Source organism: Aristolochia californica, unplaced genomic scaffold, assembly GCF_029961685.1.
Source record: "Aristolochia californica isolate CCGP_79_NKW_82.1479 unplaced genomic scaffold, dmAriCali1.0.hap1 SCAF_15, whole genome shotgun sequence".
Lineage (NCBI taxonomy): Eukaryota > Viridiplantae > Streptophyta > Magnoliopsida > Piperales > Aristolochiaceae > Aristolochia > Aristolochia californica.
Window position 1 is genome coordinate 2,966,857 of NW_027181826.1, and position 16,202 is coordinate 2,983,058.

Consider the following 16,202-nt stretch of genomic DNA (forward strand, 5'->3'; position numbering starts at 1 on the left):
TTCAAGTGATGCATCTGGTGGAGAAGAGGATGAGGACGATGTTGCAGATGGTGATGAAGATAGCGATGATAGTAAATATATGAAATGTGCACATTTACAAAGTATTTTTATATAATAAAATACCTATTTGTTTATTATATAGATTCATCATTTGTAATATTATATTTACTTACTAATTTAAGAGTGAGAATTTAGATATTTTTAAAGTAACAATTTGATTAAGCATATGGATATTATAGAATAATATTTTTAGGTATTTTATTTTATAATTTTAATTAAATTAAAAAAATTATTTTATTAATTTTGACAAAAGCTACAATCTATCTTATTTCATTAATAAAAAGTGAAAAAATTCTTATAAAATTTAAACATGTTAGAGTATTTTTATATAATAAATTACCCTATTTGTTTATTTTTATAGATTCATCATTTTTAATATTATATTTACTTACTAATTTAAGAGTGAGAATTTAGATATTGTAAAAATAACAATTTGATTAAGCAACTAGACATTATAAAAGTAAACATTTTTGTTTAGGTATTTATTTTTATATATTAAATTAAATAAATATTCTAATTTTATATTCTATAGAAGGATGTAAGAAACTTGCGCCCTCACAGCTTGGATGACAATTTAAAGATTGAAGGTAAGGTTGTTTAAGCATCTTCAATAATATTTCAAGGGTGGAAGCCATAGCATCATTTCCATCTCCAACCTTGCCCCGGCTCTACCTTACAAATCATTTAGATGGTCAAACTAACAAAGAATTGGAGTTGATTAGATTAAAACTACTTACTCATGGTTGAATTATTGCAAATAATATATGAATGTATTTATTTTTTTCTGAAATTTCTAATAGTACTTGAATCCAAGTAAAGAAAAGAAAAGCTGCATAAGTAGTCACAATGTCAAGCACAGCAGGTCCAACAGCTTTCAGAACTCTTTTTGTAAACAAATGCTTCTACAACTTGGATAAGGGACGGCTCAAAGTTGCTTGAATAGTTCCATGTGGTTCGTCTGTTGGCATGTAAACATCATCATCAAACTGCAACAACCAAAATAGATATTGTGAACATGTCAGAGTTCACTCCAAGCAGGTAAGAGCTTTCATGTTCACCACTAGGAGCTTTAACTCCCACATTACTCTTGTTGACCCCACAAAAAATTTAAGTAGATTATTATCACATTTTGTTAGTAAATCCATAAAAATGTTTAACATAGAGCCATTTGCTGTTTTGGAGGAGATTTGAAAAGGCCCTTTTGAATTCGGAGTGTTCCTCAAACCAGTAGTAGACACCTAGAAAAGAGTTTCACCTTAACGATGGTAGGCTTATCCTTGTTGGGTAAGTTCACTGGTAGAAAATGGAGATTTGGCATTCTAAGTTGGACAGATTCTATATCAGAGAACCTGAAAATAAGAAGTTACGTAGTGGATCTCAGACAGGATATTCTAAACATTATATATATGAAATGAACATTTTGCAACTGTTAAGAGAAAGTGGACCTGGAGAGGACAGCTTCAGCCATGAGATACAGTGTGTTCTGAACCGATGGACTGTAAACTCCATCCTTTGGTGAGCCAAAAAAGGTTTCACAAAGAACCCTTTTCACATCCAAGTATCTTTGCAAGAAGCAAAAAGGCTTCCCAGGAATCACAGTAACATTAGTGAATGAGTACCTGCATGAATGATAAAGAAATCATGTTAGCATGATGACTGAGTGAACCATCATATTAGCATGTTCTGTGTTTCTAATAGTCGGTGGAATGATACCAAATGCATCCATACATAGGCAAGGATCTTTTGGGGCATTAATAAAGGATTTATGTTACAGATGCCAAGTTTTTTGTACCAGAAATCCTATTCTTCAAAATAGATAAAGACAAAGTTGTTACAAGTTTGATAGAAACCCAAAATTATCCCTAAAGAACCAAGAGAAAAAGAGAAGAAGAAGAAAAATAGAGAGAGAAGGAAGCGCCATCACAAAATAGAAAATAGAGGTAGCACCAACGGTAAGAAACAATGAGCATGGGGTTGAAGGGCAAAAAGGTAAAAAATCCCCCTCAAGGGGCTGGTCAAAGATAAATTATACTTATCTCTTCTTGATACGATAGGATTAGAAAGAATTTATCCTTAATTAATGTAATGTTTCAATTTCCTAGAATCTCTCTTAGATTGATGTAATTTTTCAATTTCCTAGAATCTCTCCTTGAGTTATGTAATCCTAATTGATAAAGGAGTTTCCCAAATAACACAATAAAAAAATGTATAAATAGGGGTGTTGGTTGAAGGAAGAAGTAAGTCAAGCCTCACTTGCCTCTCTTTCCCCTCTCAGTTCGCGACCCAGCACCTCTTCTCTCTTTTTCTCCTCTCCTCTTTTCTCTTTTCTCTTTTCCTTCTAGCTTTCACTCGTATCTCCCTCTCTTCCTCTACTTTACTTCTCTCTTCTTCCCTTCTCTCTTATTCCAACCCTCTTGACCTCTGTCTTCTTCCCTTCCTCTTGTTCCAACCCTCTTAACCTCTCTCTTTCAAATCTTCTTTGCATTTTTAAGAAAAGATAAAGATCTTTCACAAGTGGGTCCTTACCAGAGTTACACATTGCTAGCTGGTTTGTCAGGTGATAATGTTAACCTGTAGAACAAAATCTCTTCCAATCCTCTTTTCCTGGCTAAATCTCAATAGACATAGGAAATCCTCTAGAGGATAACACTTGATTCTCATGTTATTTCAAGTGCAGTAAATATAAGTTTGCCACCTTTTTTCAAGAATGATAAGCTTACAACATTAAAGTTGAAATGCATCTAGAAAGATAGATTCACAAAATATTAATGCATGAAATGTAAAGCTATACTTCCATGACGCAGATACTTCAGTGGCTAATATCCTTTCTCTTGTTTCTGGCAGCATCGTGTACCGGTCTCTAACAAATCCTTCAAACCCTGACTACTTGTGGAAGAAAATGCATTGTCCATAAGTAACAGAATAAGGCATGAGTTGTAAATATATAATGTAACAAGGAACAGAGATTTTAAGCTCTTCCAAAATTAGACAACTTGTGTGATCTGCTACAAAAATAAACTTGAAGTTCCTCAGGAGTGCCCCTTGTCTATTCAGCAGGACCAGCAACACTACATTGGTAAGTTGCCCACATCTTATCAGTCTTAGTAATTTGACTGACTAGTTATGATAACCCGCTCCCAACATGCACATCAAATGAAAGCATAGATGACATCTACATTTTTAAAGACGAGGATCTGTACAGTAGATTACATTGCTGAATGTCTTCTATGCAGTGCTTGCTTCTCTACTTAACACCCAAGGGCATCCATGTAGATGCAAAAGCACATATTCAGCTATTGAACAATGTCACGAAACAAAGGCAGGTTATTTTGACACCAGAATAATCCATTCATATCATATGGTATGAATAGTCAGCATAGAAATACTATTAAGGAATAAGTCCTCATGAGGTAAACTAATCTTTTTTTTCTTCCTTTTTGAATGTTAAGAGGCAAATTAATCTGACTGACTCTTATTAGACCATGTGTTATCTCCTACTAAATAAAGCAAGGGACGCAATTATAGTGGTCAAACAGAGAGTAGCTCTTTTTCTTCCATTTATTCCATTTTCCTGCCACTTCTAGATTGAACCTGCTGCAAGGTTTCTGAAAATAGCCCAGTACCAATTAAACTTATTGAATGGGAAAAAGTCCCACATTGAAAAATGAGAAAAAAAAAAGTTAATGGGTTATAAGGTTAAGCAATAGGCCTCCTTAGTGGCTAATCGATGGAACCGGGCTCAACCCAAAATCCAACAAAACTACATCAAGAGATCTAGCTAGCATTATCTCCCTCCATTTGAACCATAAGGTGCAATTAAATTCTTACTTCATGTGGTTAGCCAGAGACACTCAAATAGTAAGACTAAAAAAATATACCAACCTGGGTTGTTTTGAGCAATGCCAAGCCTTCAATACCAGAGTTCACAAGCAATGCACCTCCTTTCTTGACCGTTACGTCTGTTGTATGTTTCTCAGCTCCAAGTTTAAAACCTACAGCCATAAACAACTGTGGTTTTGATTCATGACAAAGATGGAGCACAGAACATGCCATTTGTATTTGAACAGAAACCTTTTTTAGCTGAGTTTAACATAACATACAAACCATGACTATGGGGTTGGCCATTGATAAGAACACGTTCCCATGGTTTCTCCACTATATTGATTATAGCAGTTGAAACCTACAAAACCAGAACAGAGGTGATTCCTAGAGACAGAGAGAAATAGAAGAGGAAGGAAAAAACATGATGCTTAAGGCTAAAAAGGTACAAGTGAAACCAGAAAACAGAAAAGCAAATTCTTTTTAGTTTATTTGGTTCTATTCAGAAAGATATCCACCATAGGATAGAAAGATGTGAAGTGCCTCCCGAGAAGAATGCCAAATTCCTCAACTGAAAGAAGCTCTGAACATTCTTTTGCTTTTGCATATACCTGTTAAAGCAAGTTCTGTTAGAATAAAGAATACTGGCAATTTCAGTAGTGAATTATTTTCAGTTGTGTACCCAAGATATCTGCAGATATTGCATAAAAGAAAAATTCTTGCAAGACCATAAAATCAGATATAAAGATGAAAAATTAAATTTATAATTCACTTTCCAGAATGCACCAGGGGTTTCAAGTTTAAGACAAAAACAAAAGAGACAACAGAGAAAGTCAAAAAAAGAGCGAAGGATAAATTCCTACCACACCATATCATCATCAGATATAAAGATCAAAAGCAGTTTTTTTTATGGAAGGCATCAGGGGGTTTAGAGGAAGATAAAAAAGAAAACATGGAACAGAGAAGAGAAGAGAAAAGAGAGAGAGAGGAAAGGAATACGCCGGAAAGGAATGCCCTAAAAACTGCTGCCAAAATACATTGAAGGGGTAGCTAATGAGTAGCACTAAAAGCTCCTTTCCCAAGCAAGTCACCAGCTTTATTCAGTGTTTTGCTTTTCAGATGAGGCAGTCCAATTCCCACCATCATAAAAAAAAACTCAAAATATTTTTACCATCCTCCATAGAAACAGGGTTTTCTTGTTTTTTTAAAACATAAATCAAGCATAAGCTTCAGCACCACTAGAATCCAAATTTCCCTGTAAAACCCCAGACAACGAAATCTATTTTTTTCTCATGGTCTTTAGAAGCATCCCGTATTAGAGACATGTGCTCCTCCACATTTCATATCTTAAAAGTTGGAACAGTGTCTCCAATATTGAACCACTGAGAAAGAGGTCTTTGTGTTAAAGAATAAGTAGCTAGTAAGTATACTTTCTGCATGCCTGATTGCACTTGAAGTAGAGCTTTATGAAATATGCAAGCAGAAGACAAGAAGTAGCAGCTCCTTGACTCGCTGTACCAAGAAAGTACACAATTTCTCTTAGATATTCTATAAGTCATTAAAAATCATTTACTTGAACATGAATGAAGTATTCAACCATGATTCTGTTTCATGACCTAAGAAAAGGTGGAAGCTGTCTTCGAACTTGACAGATCCAGGAATATGTTAGGCTCTTTAATTGTAAGATACGTTAAGTTGATCGCTACTTGTTTTGCAAGACTTTGGTCTTTGAGTAGACACGAGTGCCAATCGCGAGCAGCACAGTAAGGAGTATGCTTTCTGCTGTCTAGGCATTGGGATAACTAGTCCCAGAATCAAGCTCTTCAGATGGCTTGTAAGGCTTCATTTTAAATTCACCGATCTAATCAAGCCACAGCCAAAACTCTTACAAAACCCAAACACCCACTCCACCAAAAGAGAAGGAGAATCAATGAATACATTTCATGAAGTTGAGTAAACTTAAACATCTTTTCCACTTCAGGCTCCATGGTTGCCCTTTTAATGATCCAATTCATGGCTTTTAACTTTCCTTTCACAACATTAAAAATCCATCCGCCATATGTCTTCATTCGAAAGCAACTCTTTCATATCAGGCAGATCAATCACTACCCGTTGAAGATAAACCATGAAGAAATAAGAATTAGTAGGCAAAACGATAAAAGCACAAACAATCCTTCCAAACATCCAATTCGATCCGACATCCAACAACAAAACATCCGGTAAGGAAAACAAATTTTCAAAAAACATTATATACAGAACCCAAACTAAAACCAAAGAATCCATATGTTCATGCAACTAATTTCATTCATATCATCCAAAAAAAAAAAAAAAAGGAAAGCTAATATAGATCGAATCCCACGAACTAAAAGAACAAAATCAAAACTTACCGTGTTTTTCACAGTATCAGTAGCAACGATGTTCGAATTGTCTCCAGAGAAGTACGCTGGAAGACAATCGGAAAGGAGGCTTACGCTCACATTCCATTCAACGATAAAGTGAGGCCCCCCATTTTCCCTTCTCCACACCCTCGCAACCCTTACCCTCCCCTTCCCGTGAATCTGCTCCAACTTGAAGCCCTCTCCAACTCTTGCCATGTTCGAAGAAACCACCTTCTGTTGTTGTTCGCTCCTGGATGAATTTCAATGAGAGTCAAAATCAACTGGACATCTGAAATATGAAACCTTAATGTGTAAAAAAATACTGTAATGATGATGATACTCGACCATTTTACCCTCTGAATTAGAATGCAGAATCATTTTATACATTAGTATTTTCGATTGTTAATCATAGTTACCGATTGAAGAACGTCTAATCTAAGGTAAATCCATCGTCTATAAGAATGATTCAAAAGTAAGACTAACGAGCCTGGAAAACTTTGTCCAAAGATGACTCTGCAAGCCACCACGTATGGGGGAAGGAAGAATAAGAAAGAAAAATTAGAAAAATTAGAAAAAATCAAATCTGATGACATCACTGCTCAGGTATATCGACTTCAAACCTTAAAGTAGCAACGGAAATATGATTCCTCCCGTGGAATAAAAATTTCCCACATACGGAAATCAAATCCGGCGTAACAAAAAAACGGCAAAAAAGGCAAAAAAGGCGCGTTGTGTACTTATCAACTTAGAACCTCTTATCCTTCTGAAATTCCTTGAGATTGGTTTTTTCCAAAGAAAGTGAAATCAAATATACCCCACTTTCCTTAGAGAATTAACTTTCCAACGTTAGGGATTCTCAATCTCTGCGTTTGTGAGAGAATCCAGTAGCCAGGAAACTTCCAACATAGCTACGCCAAGTAGCCCCTTCAAAGTGATTCTCCGGGTTCTTATTCATAAATACCAAGATTTCACGGGACCACCTCACCCAACCCCACATCCTCATCATGCATGTCACATGAGATCATCTGATCAGCCATGATGTCTACTCCCATGATGATGATACACACGCGTGGGATTAATGATGACGTAGCTTGTCTTGTTCTTATCCCGGTTGTCTCCTTTTGTTTAGAGTGGAGATGTTGGTGGGGCCTGGTATTTAGCTTCCTTAATCTGGACCGGTCGATGAAATCGGGTCCAATTGAAAGTCCTGGTTAGTTGGGTCACACCCACAAAGGATAAAATGATGAGGGATGCTTGTCCTAAATACAATGTGGGTGGGGTACCCTGCCCTAGAGTTTGAGAAGGCAGGTGATTTCATTAACAAAAGTTACTAAACCCTTTTTAAGAAAACCGATAAATTTATTATGAATTAAAAGTTAATTTTAAAAGACTCATTGGAAAAGTTTATCCAAGATGAGAGGTTAGAAAGCCTTCTAGGAATGTCTAACTTTGGTCACTCACACGTATGATTGTTGATGTAGATAGTCACTTAAGTTAATGCGCGAGCACTTGAGTTTCCTAGAAGGGTAATTTTCAAATACAACCTTTTTAGATGTCATATTTTCGCATGTCACTTTTTTGACATCATATTTTTGTAAATATAATTTTAGTAAAAAATTATCAAATTACTATTTTACCCCTAATAGTTCCTGGAATCGTATTTTTATTATAAATAATTTTTTAATATTTTTTGAAAAAAAATTGCACTAACAAGATAATTTGTTTCAATGGAAATTATCATTCTACCAAATTTTTCTGGTAAGAATTTTCAGCTAAAAACATTGGATTTCAAAGACTGTATTTTGATTATAGTTGAATAGTGGCATTTGGAAATTTAAGGCACCTGAAGAAGCTATATTTGGAATTTTTCTTTCCTGGATGCATCATGCATGTCACTTTTAGGTTGTCCATTTATATGAGGGCATCTTATCTCTGTCGACTCAATTTGATCAGAAAGGCATTTTCTCGTCGAAATCTTCCTCTGGTTGAATTTGGAGTGTTATCACTTTTGCCAAAGGGAGCTCCAGGCAATTGGTGAGAGATTTCAACTTCCAACCCTACGAATTATGATTATTCAGAAACATGATCTGGAAAATTTAGAAGAAAAAAAAAAAAAAACCTTTAAAAGGGAAGGATGATTGTGACAAATTGGCTCTTTTGATGGCGAGAGTTCAAAGTGGCAAGGGGAAAGATCGTTCCTGTGCATCTTCGCAGTTTACTGAAAATGAACCAACCTGAGCAGGTAACCAGATTGAGAAGGGCGAATCATCCTTATAACTGCGGCGGAAAGAAAAAAGTAGGAACAACAGGATCGTTTTGGAAGATCAACTTTGAGCGTTGAATTTTGCAGAGTTCTGAAAGTTTCGAGTTGGCTTTGATATTGACAGTCGTCGTCTCATCGGCTGCTGGATAGAAATTTTTTGCCTCTTCTGGCAGGGTTGGACCTGTCACCTCTGCCCTGCACGATCTTCCTACGTCCAATCTGGATACCTGCATGCAGAAAGGCTGCAGCCTAGCTCATCCTTGTTTATAAGTTTCCGTGCCCAAAAACCAGGTCCATTAACACCTAGTTTTGATCCGAACTCGTAAATCATAATGCAATTTGTTATTAATATGGGGATGGTTGGTGCATTTACCAGATTTCAAGACCTTTCCCGATGTTCTTATCAAATCGGAAATATTTTGGTTATTCTAAAAGAACTTCACTTGCTCAAAGTTTTCAGAGAATCCTACCAAAACTGGCTCCAACTCATGTTTACACAGTTACGAAATCAAACAAACCTCCAATATGTAATATTTTGTCTTGTAATTGTTCGCTTTTGAATTGGAATCTCATTAAAGAATCCCCAGTCGGAACCTCATTGACGACGAATTACAGGGAATTAAGCAAGGGTTTCGGGATTTATTTGACTAGCTGTAATCTGGCTAGTTGAATCTTTTAAGCTTGGATTAGATGGTTAGTTTTTTCTGTGAAATCAGTATTTTAAACCCAGAAGAAGATGAGATGGATCCTCAAAGGTCAGCAGCTAATTTGTTCATGTCGGGCTGTCTTGAACGAATAAGCTTGGAATCGACATTACCTCTCGTTCGTTCGAGGAAAATTTCTTCATGTTTCCCATGTTGGAAGACAGTAAAATCCCAGATGTTCCATGGATGTCGTCATTTAATTGGAATTTCGGGGTTCGCTTAGAGATGCAGCTGTAGCTTGATAAAACAAGACCCGGCGATGGAATTGTTTATCGAGATTATTTACCTGCAGATTGCTTCGAGCCGACCACCGTAGCTTTACAAGCTATGCAGGGTTATTGATCTTTGACTGGACTGGACATACCAGGTGGGGAGCAATTTGGGAAGGTGAAAAGAGAGCTATGACTGACTTACACCGCGAGCTTGATTGGCTCATCATCTCTAACTAGAGCAGAGACTCTTCAATTAAAAATTTGATGTGCTGACAGCCATTATCAGCGTTCAGGATTGTTTATTTACAGTGTCAAGGAAGCAGTGCTATAGCCCTGGTTGATTTGTTTTCTTTCTCACAGGGGATCTGTGATTCACTTACGATCATTTTCAGTTATTCTCCAGAGAATTATTGAAGACAGAAATGGAAATTATTGTCTGCCATGACTGCAGAACTTGTTACAGATCCAGTGTACCTCTTTAGAACTGCAATACCGAAAACATGGTGCAATGCATCATGGCAGAAGGAAAAGAAGCACTGAGACTTAAAAAGAACTTTCATGGCAGAAGCCTAAAACAAAAAATGAGTCTGGTCTTCCCATGAAGTACAAGGAAGTGGTATAAGTGCCAGGAAAGGTACCCAATACCCTATTCTTAAAACTTTACTGTTTTATCTGGTTTTCGACTTTGGGAGCTTTTGGAAATCAAAGGAAAGCCTTGACCAGTTACAGGGTTGGTGGTAAGGGATGATATCTAGGTCTACTCCCTCCTTAAGATTTCAATCTGCTGCACTAGACCCATCTTTCCATGGACACTCTTCTGCATGTCTCTCTCTAGGCCATGCACGCAATGCAGTGAATGGGAACAGGGAAGAGAAGCATAGAGGAGGATGGGCAGGGAGATGGTCCATTCCATGCAGAGAGGAGAGAGAGAGAGAGAGAAGAGGGAGGAAACCAAAACGCAGAGGAGACAGCTGCCCAAATCTATTCCAGTCCAAAGTACAAACAAGATCCACGCAATCTCTGCTTTGTCTCCCCTTCACCTCTACCCTCTGTCAACCTCTATGCTGTCCTCCAACACCAGACAAAATCAAACAGGCTCCATCTTAATCTTTTCGTCTTTCTCCCTACGCTCGCCCGATGCCATTTTCGTAATCTCCGGTCCCATTCTCACCTTGCCCGAGACGTTGGTCCAGTGACACCTCTGCAAGATGACAAACGCGCCCCTCAGATCTTTTGACGCTCTGCGCCTTTTCCTTTGAGAAGAACAATGCCAAAAGTTTCGGTAAAACCATTCACCAGATTTTTTCTTCTTTTAAATGGGTGAAGGACTCACTGACATTTTCCATATCCATTCATTTGTCTAACTGATTTAAGATAAAAAGGAGGAAACCATTCAGAGTCTTCCTCATCTTTGAGTTCTGAGCCTTTTAACCAATCCATCTGTAGATAATGGAATTGGATCTTTGTGAGGGAAGAAGAAAGTCATTCACTTTCAAAGTCTCGAGACCAAATTCCTGGTCGTTGAAAGGCGATTTAATATAGAAAAACCATAAACGGCGTCGTTAGGTTTGGAGGGATCGTTTCTTTCCTCGCAGTCAAGGAGTCGAGGGTTTTATTATACACCCGCAAGATAGTTTAGTTTACCTTGATTATCTTTGTCGAGGGCGATGGCCCATGACATGACCTCTACCTGACCTGCACACAACATGTTCGACGGAATGCCCCGACGAGCCTTGGCATCTCCAAAATCCTTAAACAACAGTTTCTTTAAAGACCCAATGCTCCCACTTGACCAAATAAGGCATCAGGCTAGTCAATTCCAGGTCTCGACGACAACAACCTTAATCTTAATGTAGACACGTCGAGGTCCAAAGGTCTAAAGATCACAGGTCACACCTAAACTAATCCTTAACATTCCTCGAGCCACACCACTCGCCATTCACCACTCGTTTCTCCAAGATGGGAGTCAACTTGTGGGAAGCCATTAACGACCTTGTCATCTCCCAGTTCCTCACCTGCATTCCTTTGACCAGACAAATTCCCGAAATTATTGTAACATGTTTGCAGCGGATAGCAGTAGGAGACCTGGTTAGATTTGAAGGGACTTGTTTAAGCAAACGGAGTGGGATTAGGCGAAGCATCTGTGATTGTTCAGGAAGGAACAATGCCTGATGTGCAGACTCTGTTTACTCTTCTCACTACACCATTGGTTGTGCTTCGCGCCTTACGGAATTAGAATATTTGCTTAAACTCGCGAGAACAAAAGAGCCAGCTAGATTTTGTAGAGAGGGGACAAGATCCTCATATTCATCCTTCCCAAGCCATTGTCTCGTGTTTTGTTCCGAATCCCTTCCATCTTCTTCTTTGCTCCTTCTTAGTATTATTCAAAAAGATGGTAATGCGAGCAAGAGCCAGCTTATACTGCATGCTTCTTCAATTTTTTTTTTGGGTTTCAATCCTTACTAGATTCAAGGAGCTTTTATTCTATTGAGTTAGTGACGTAAGTGATGAGATCAATTACTAAGCATTTGCTACATCATTCACCACAACGTGGTGGTCCAGCCCTTAGTCTCATATCAATGTAAAGATACCGATTCCATAGTAATCCTGATCCATTCTCTCATTGGAGAGCATCTAGTGTTGCTACCAAAAAACAATTTGGCCGATGAGATCACGATCACAATCTTCGATTCTTTTCTTTCCATCGCCCTAATCATCATCGTCAAAATAATCATATTTGCCTTTTCTAACTACGATCAGTGAATTGATGTGGGTGCATTATTGATACAAGTGGTGCTACTTCTTCCCAGATAATGTACCATTATAGCATGTGAGTGACTTAGTGGCTTTGAACTTGTTTAGCATGTGGAACATCACTACACCACATCTTTCCAAATTTCTCTTCTAATATCACTTGATTTTGACCCAGGTTGTGTGTTGAGAGAGAGGGACTGTGACAAACCCTAATACAAAGAGCCCAATAAAGAGGAAAAAAATGAAAATAAAAGGAGAGGAGACTAACATGAACCGTGGGCGTTGTGCTCTATCATGCGCCGAAGGATGGTGGACCAATCATGGCGATTGATTGGGCCGCCTCCCCACAAACCCAAAAATATCAATTTTATTCCCACCTTTCCGCCCGCCACGTATCAGAACGAGACCCATCATCTCCCACCTCCCATTAATTCACATTTTCAAGGTCCATTATTCTTTCTTTTTAAAACCCAAAAAAAAAAAAAAATCCTTATTTTAATGCTTACTTTCGTAACGACGATCGTCGCATGTGACATCCGGGGCATTAGATCTACGTCTACGTGTCGCATGCCGGTATCCCGCGTATCGGCCGCCACATAACCGTGATAAAGACAAAACCGGTTTATTGTCCTTTCGTGTCTTGGATTCATCGTAAAAATCCCAGCTTTCCCAAGCCCCGACGAGAAAACGTTACATTAAACCCCCTCCCTCCCCAAATTCCGAAAAACACCTCCTTTATATCCGCTATTTTGGTTTCTTTACGGAATTAGTATAAATCTCATGTTTCTATCTCTATAGCCACCCACGTCAACACCCGTGTGTACGCGTGTCATGTGCGGTCGCTATCGGTGAGAAGCTCGATTTCTCGCGAGATGTTGGCGGCCGTCGCGGTTGCGATTCCCAAATCATTGTCGAAACGGTTTCTCGCTTTTTTAATTTTGGATTTTAATATCTAATCATAGCTTCCGAGTTTCCGCCCCTCCCCTCCTCTTAGTGCACTAAATGCTCTTTTTTTTCCTGTGGGCCCCCAGACGAGTCATCTGTAATCCTTGGATGGATGAGATTCCGAGGACATCACGATGGGTCCCACTCCACGCTACGCGTCTTGTTCGGAAGGCCGAGGGAGAGGGAGCTGATTCGCCTAATGGGCGGCGTGCTTCTCGCCACGTAGCTCCACCCACGACGGCGGTTAATCGGAAGTGGAGATCCGATTCTCATCTCTCATCCATGCTCGCATTGATCATCCATGTCATGGAACCGTTTGGGAGGGACCTGCATAGATAAACCACAGAATAGCCGAGTGCGAGGTCGGGGGATGCGATGGGTATATGGTCGGAGATGTATGATGCGCGAGGAAGGATATGAAGATAATGATTAGGATGAGTTCATGATGGCAAAGCCCCCATCCGTAGAAATAAATGATTAATGCGGCACAAGACTGCGCAGCCATAGCCGCCATTTCCCACCGTCGCCCTTTTCGTGATGATTATTATTCCTAGAGAGAGAGAAAGAGAGGAAGCAAGAAAAGGAAAGTTACAATGGGTGGATTATAGAGAGAGAAAGTGCACCCGGGGAGTGGGTATTTATAGCCATTAACCCTCCAATGATAATCTACTCACTACCGAACCTCAATGCGAAAGAAAGTGTGGAATGGAGTAGTCGCAGATAGAGAGTTTCTTCCTTTTTGTTTATACAGTTCTTAGTTCTGAAGTAGAAGAAGAGAGAGAGAGAGAGAGAGAGAGAGAGAGAGAGAGAGAGAGAGAGAGAGAGGAAGGAATATTGATTGTTAGAAAGATAGATAGATCTTGGAGTAGAGGGTTTCGTTCTTTCTCGCTGGCTGCTGCTGCTTCTGTTTGGGTGTTTTCTTTCCCCTGTGTTTTCTCTCACCTGGAGGGAAAAGAGAGATTCTTCTTGTGGCTGGGTTGCTTCGGGCACACGTGATTTATTCAGGCGATTTCCGTCGCCTGCGAAAAAGCCGTGGTTTCGATTCTCGATTATCGACAATCCTCCTCACTTTCCTCGCGTAGAACTTGGTTATCTTTTCTCCTGTTTTATTCGCGCATTCGGGGAAAGAGATGGAAGAGGGAAGCGCCGTGGTAGTGAGAGAGCTGGACGCAGAGCGAGATTGCTCCGGCGTGGAGGCGTTGGAGAGACTGTGTGAGGTTGGTCCCAGTGGGAAGATGTCTCTCTTCACAGATATGATGGGCGACCCCATTTGCAGGGTCCGCCATTCTCCTGCGTATCTCATGCTGGTATGTTCTGTTCTTCGTAGATTGTACTGTGAACACTCACACACACTCTCTTTGTGCTTTCAACGTGTGCACAGTTTCGGTTTCTTATAATATCATCTGTTCTATCAGGTAGCAGAGATGGGCGTAGAGAGAGAAATCGTGGGCCTCATTCGCGGCTGCGTAAAGATCGTTACATGCGGCAAAAAGCTCGCTCGAAACGCGAAGAGCGGCACCCAGAGCAGCGTCCTTGTTCCAGTTTACACGAAGGTCGCCTATATCCTTGGCCTCCGCGTTTCTCCTTCCCACCGGTAACTGTTCTTTCCTTCAGTACTCTATCCTCTACCCACTTCTCTGATTCTTATTCGTACTACTTTTCAGTAAAAAAAAAAACGCATTTAATAATGATTACTCGTTACGAAAATGCGATTGCAGTTTCGAAATTCCCATCTTGATTATTTATTTTTTTCTTGGGATTTGATAGACGAATGGGTATTGGATTGAAACTGGTTTCACGTATGGAGGCATGGTTTCGCGAGAACGGAGCCGAGTACTCGTACATGGCGACCGAGAAAGACAACGAAGCGTCCGTGAAACTGTTCACCGATCGGTGCGGTTACTCCAAGTTCAGGACCCCATCTCTCTTGGTGCAACCCGTATACGCTCATCGCGTCGGTGTCTCCAAACAGGTCACCATCATCAAACTCTCCCCACGTGACGCGGAGAGTATCTATCGCCGGCGGTTCGCCACGACGGAGTTCTTCCCCCGCGACATCGACTCGGTGCTGACCAACAAGCTGAGTCTAGGGACCTTCCTGGCGGTGCCGGTGGAGGCCGGCGAAATTTTCGCCGGAGCGGAGAGGTTCCTGGCGAATCCGCCGGAGTCGTGGGCGATGCTGAGCGTATGGAACAGTAAGGAGGTGTTCAAGCTGGAGGTACGCGGGGTGTCGTGGCTGAAGCGGGGGTTAGCGAAGACGACAAGGCTGGTGGACCGCGCGTTGCCGTGGCTGCGTGTACCCTCGGTGCCGGAGGTGTTCCAGCCGTTCGGGTTCCACTTCCTGTACGGCCTGGGCGGATGTGGGGCCCGCAAGGTGGGGATGATGCGCGCGCTATGCAGCCATGCGCATAACCTGGCCAAGGACCACGGGTGCAGCGTGGTGGTGACGGAGGTGGCCAGCTGCGAACCGCTCAGGCTAGCCATCCCTTACTGGAAGAAGCTATCGTGCGCGGAGGACCTGTGGTGCATCAAACGACTAGCCGAGGACTACAGCGACGGCTCACTCGGTGACTGGACCAAGGCGCCCCCGGGTCCGTCCATCTTCGTGGACCCCAGAGAGATCTAACTCGCACAAAAAGAAAAAGTCGTTTTATTATATATCGGCTGCCTTTTAGTAACGGTTTTGGAATCGGAGAAAAAAGCGGTAACGCGAAGTCGAATATCCCCCTGGGAAGAGAAGGAGATACATAATGGATTTTGTGCCCTTTTTGGCCTCTTTTTTTTTTTTTTTTTTTTTTTGTTGTTGTGCAAGGATAAGCAACAGAACATTGTCTTTATCGTCTCCGGTAGGGTCCATCCGACGGGAGAGGGATGGGAATGGGACCCTCTTAACTGAATCACAAATACGGTCAATCCACGCCGGTCCCACCCGGAATATGGACGCTTTTTTAACGGGTCATCGTCGCTTTTCTGGTTGTAACGGCTTTGTGGGCAAGATATGTATCCATCCAGAGACTGGAATATCCTCGGCGGGGACGATGCGTTAACGTAACGGGCCCACTCTCCT

At 40.5% G+C, this 16,202-nt stretch overlaps 2 protein-coding genes across 2 annotated transcripts; one reads left to right on the forward strand and one right to left on the reverse strand.

Moving 5' to 3' along the window:
• Positions 1-795: 795 nt before the first annotated feature.
• On the reverse strand, positions 796-6,750 carry LOC137951574 (uricase). The gene is made up of 9 exons (XM_068798331.1): positions 6,674-6,750; positions 6,267-6,507; positions 4,398-4,490; positions 4,165-4,240; positions 3,943-4,052; positions 2,852-2,943; positions 1,506-1,679; positions 1,316-1,409; positions 796-1,046 (listed from the first exon to the last, which is right to left on the reverse strand). The coding sequence occupies exons 2-9, from the start codon at positions 6,471-6,473 to the stop codon at positions 963-965; spliced, it is 930 nt and encodes a 309-aa protein (XP_068654432.1). The 5' UTR covers positions 6,474-6,507; positions 6,674-6,750; the 3' UTR covers positions 796-962.
• Positions 6,751-14,265: 7,515 nt separating this feature from the next.
• Positions 14,266-15,872, forward strand: LOC137951573 (probable N-acetyltransferase HLS1). Its single transcript, XM_068798330.1, has 3 exons — positions 14,266-14,442; positions 14,551-14,729; positions 14,903-15,872. The coding sequence occupies exons 1-3, from the start codon at positions 14,266-14,268 to the stop codon at positions 15,759-15,761; spliced, it is 1,215 nt and encodes a 404-aa protein (XP_068654431.1). The 3' UTR covers positions 15,762-15,872.
• The last annotated feature ends 330 nt before the right edge of the window (positions 15,873-16,202 follow it).

Coding starts and splice junctions, on each gene's coding strand:
- LOC137951574 (XM_068798331.1), bottom strand. CDS start 6,473: ATGGCAAGAGTTGGAGAGGGCTTCAAGTTGGAGCAGATTCACGGGAAG. Junction 4,491..6,266: donor CTGATACTGTGAAAAACACG/GTAAGTTTTGAT, acceptor TTGCTTTAACAG/GTATATGCAAAAGCAAAAGA. Junction 2,944..3,942: donor CATTGCTCAAAACAACCCAG/GTTGGTATATTT, acceptor TTCCACAAGTAG/TCAGGGTTTGAAGGATTTGT.
- LOC137951573 (XM_068798330.1), top strand. CDS start 14,266: ATGGAAGAGGGAAGCGCCGTGGTAGTGAGAGAGCTGGACGCAGAGCGA. Junction 14,443..14,550: donor CTCCTGCGTATCTCATGCTG/GTATGTTCTGTT, acceptor CTGTTCTATCAG/GTAGCAGAGATGGGCGTAGA. Junction 14,730..14,902: donor CGCGTTTCTCCTTCCCACCG/GTAACTGTTCTT, acceptor GGGATTTGATAG/ACGAATGGGTATTGGATTGA.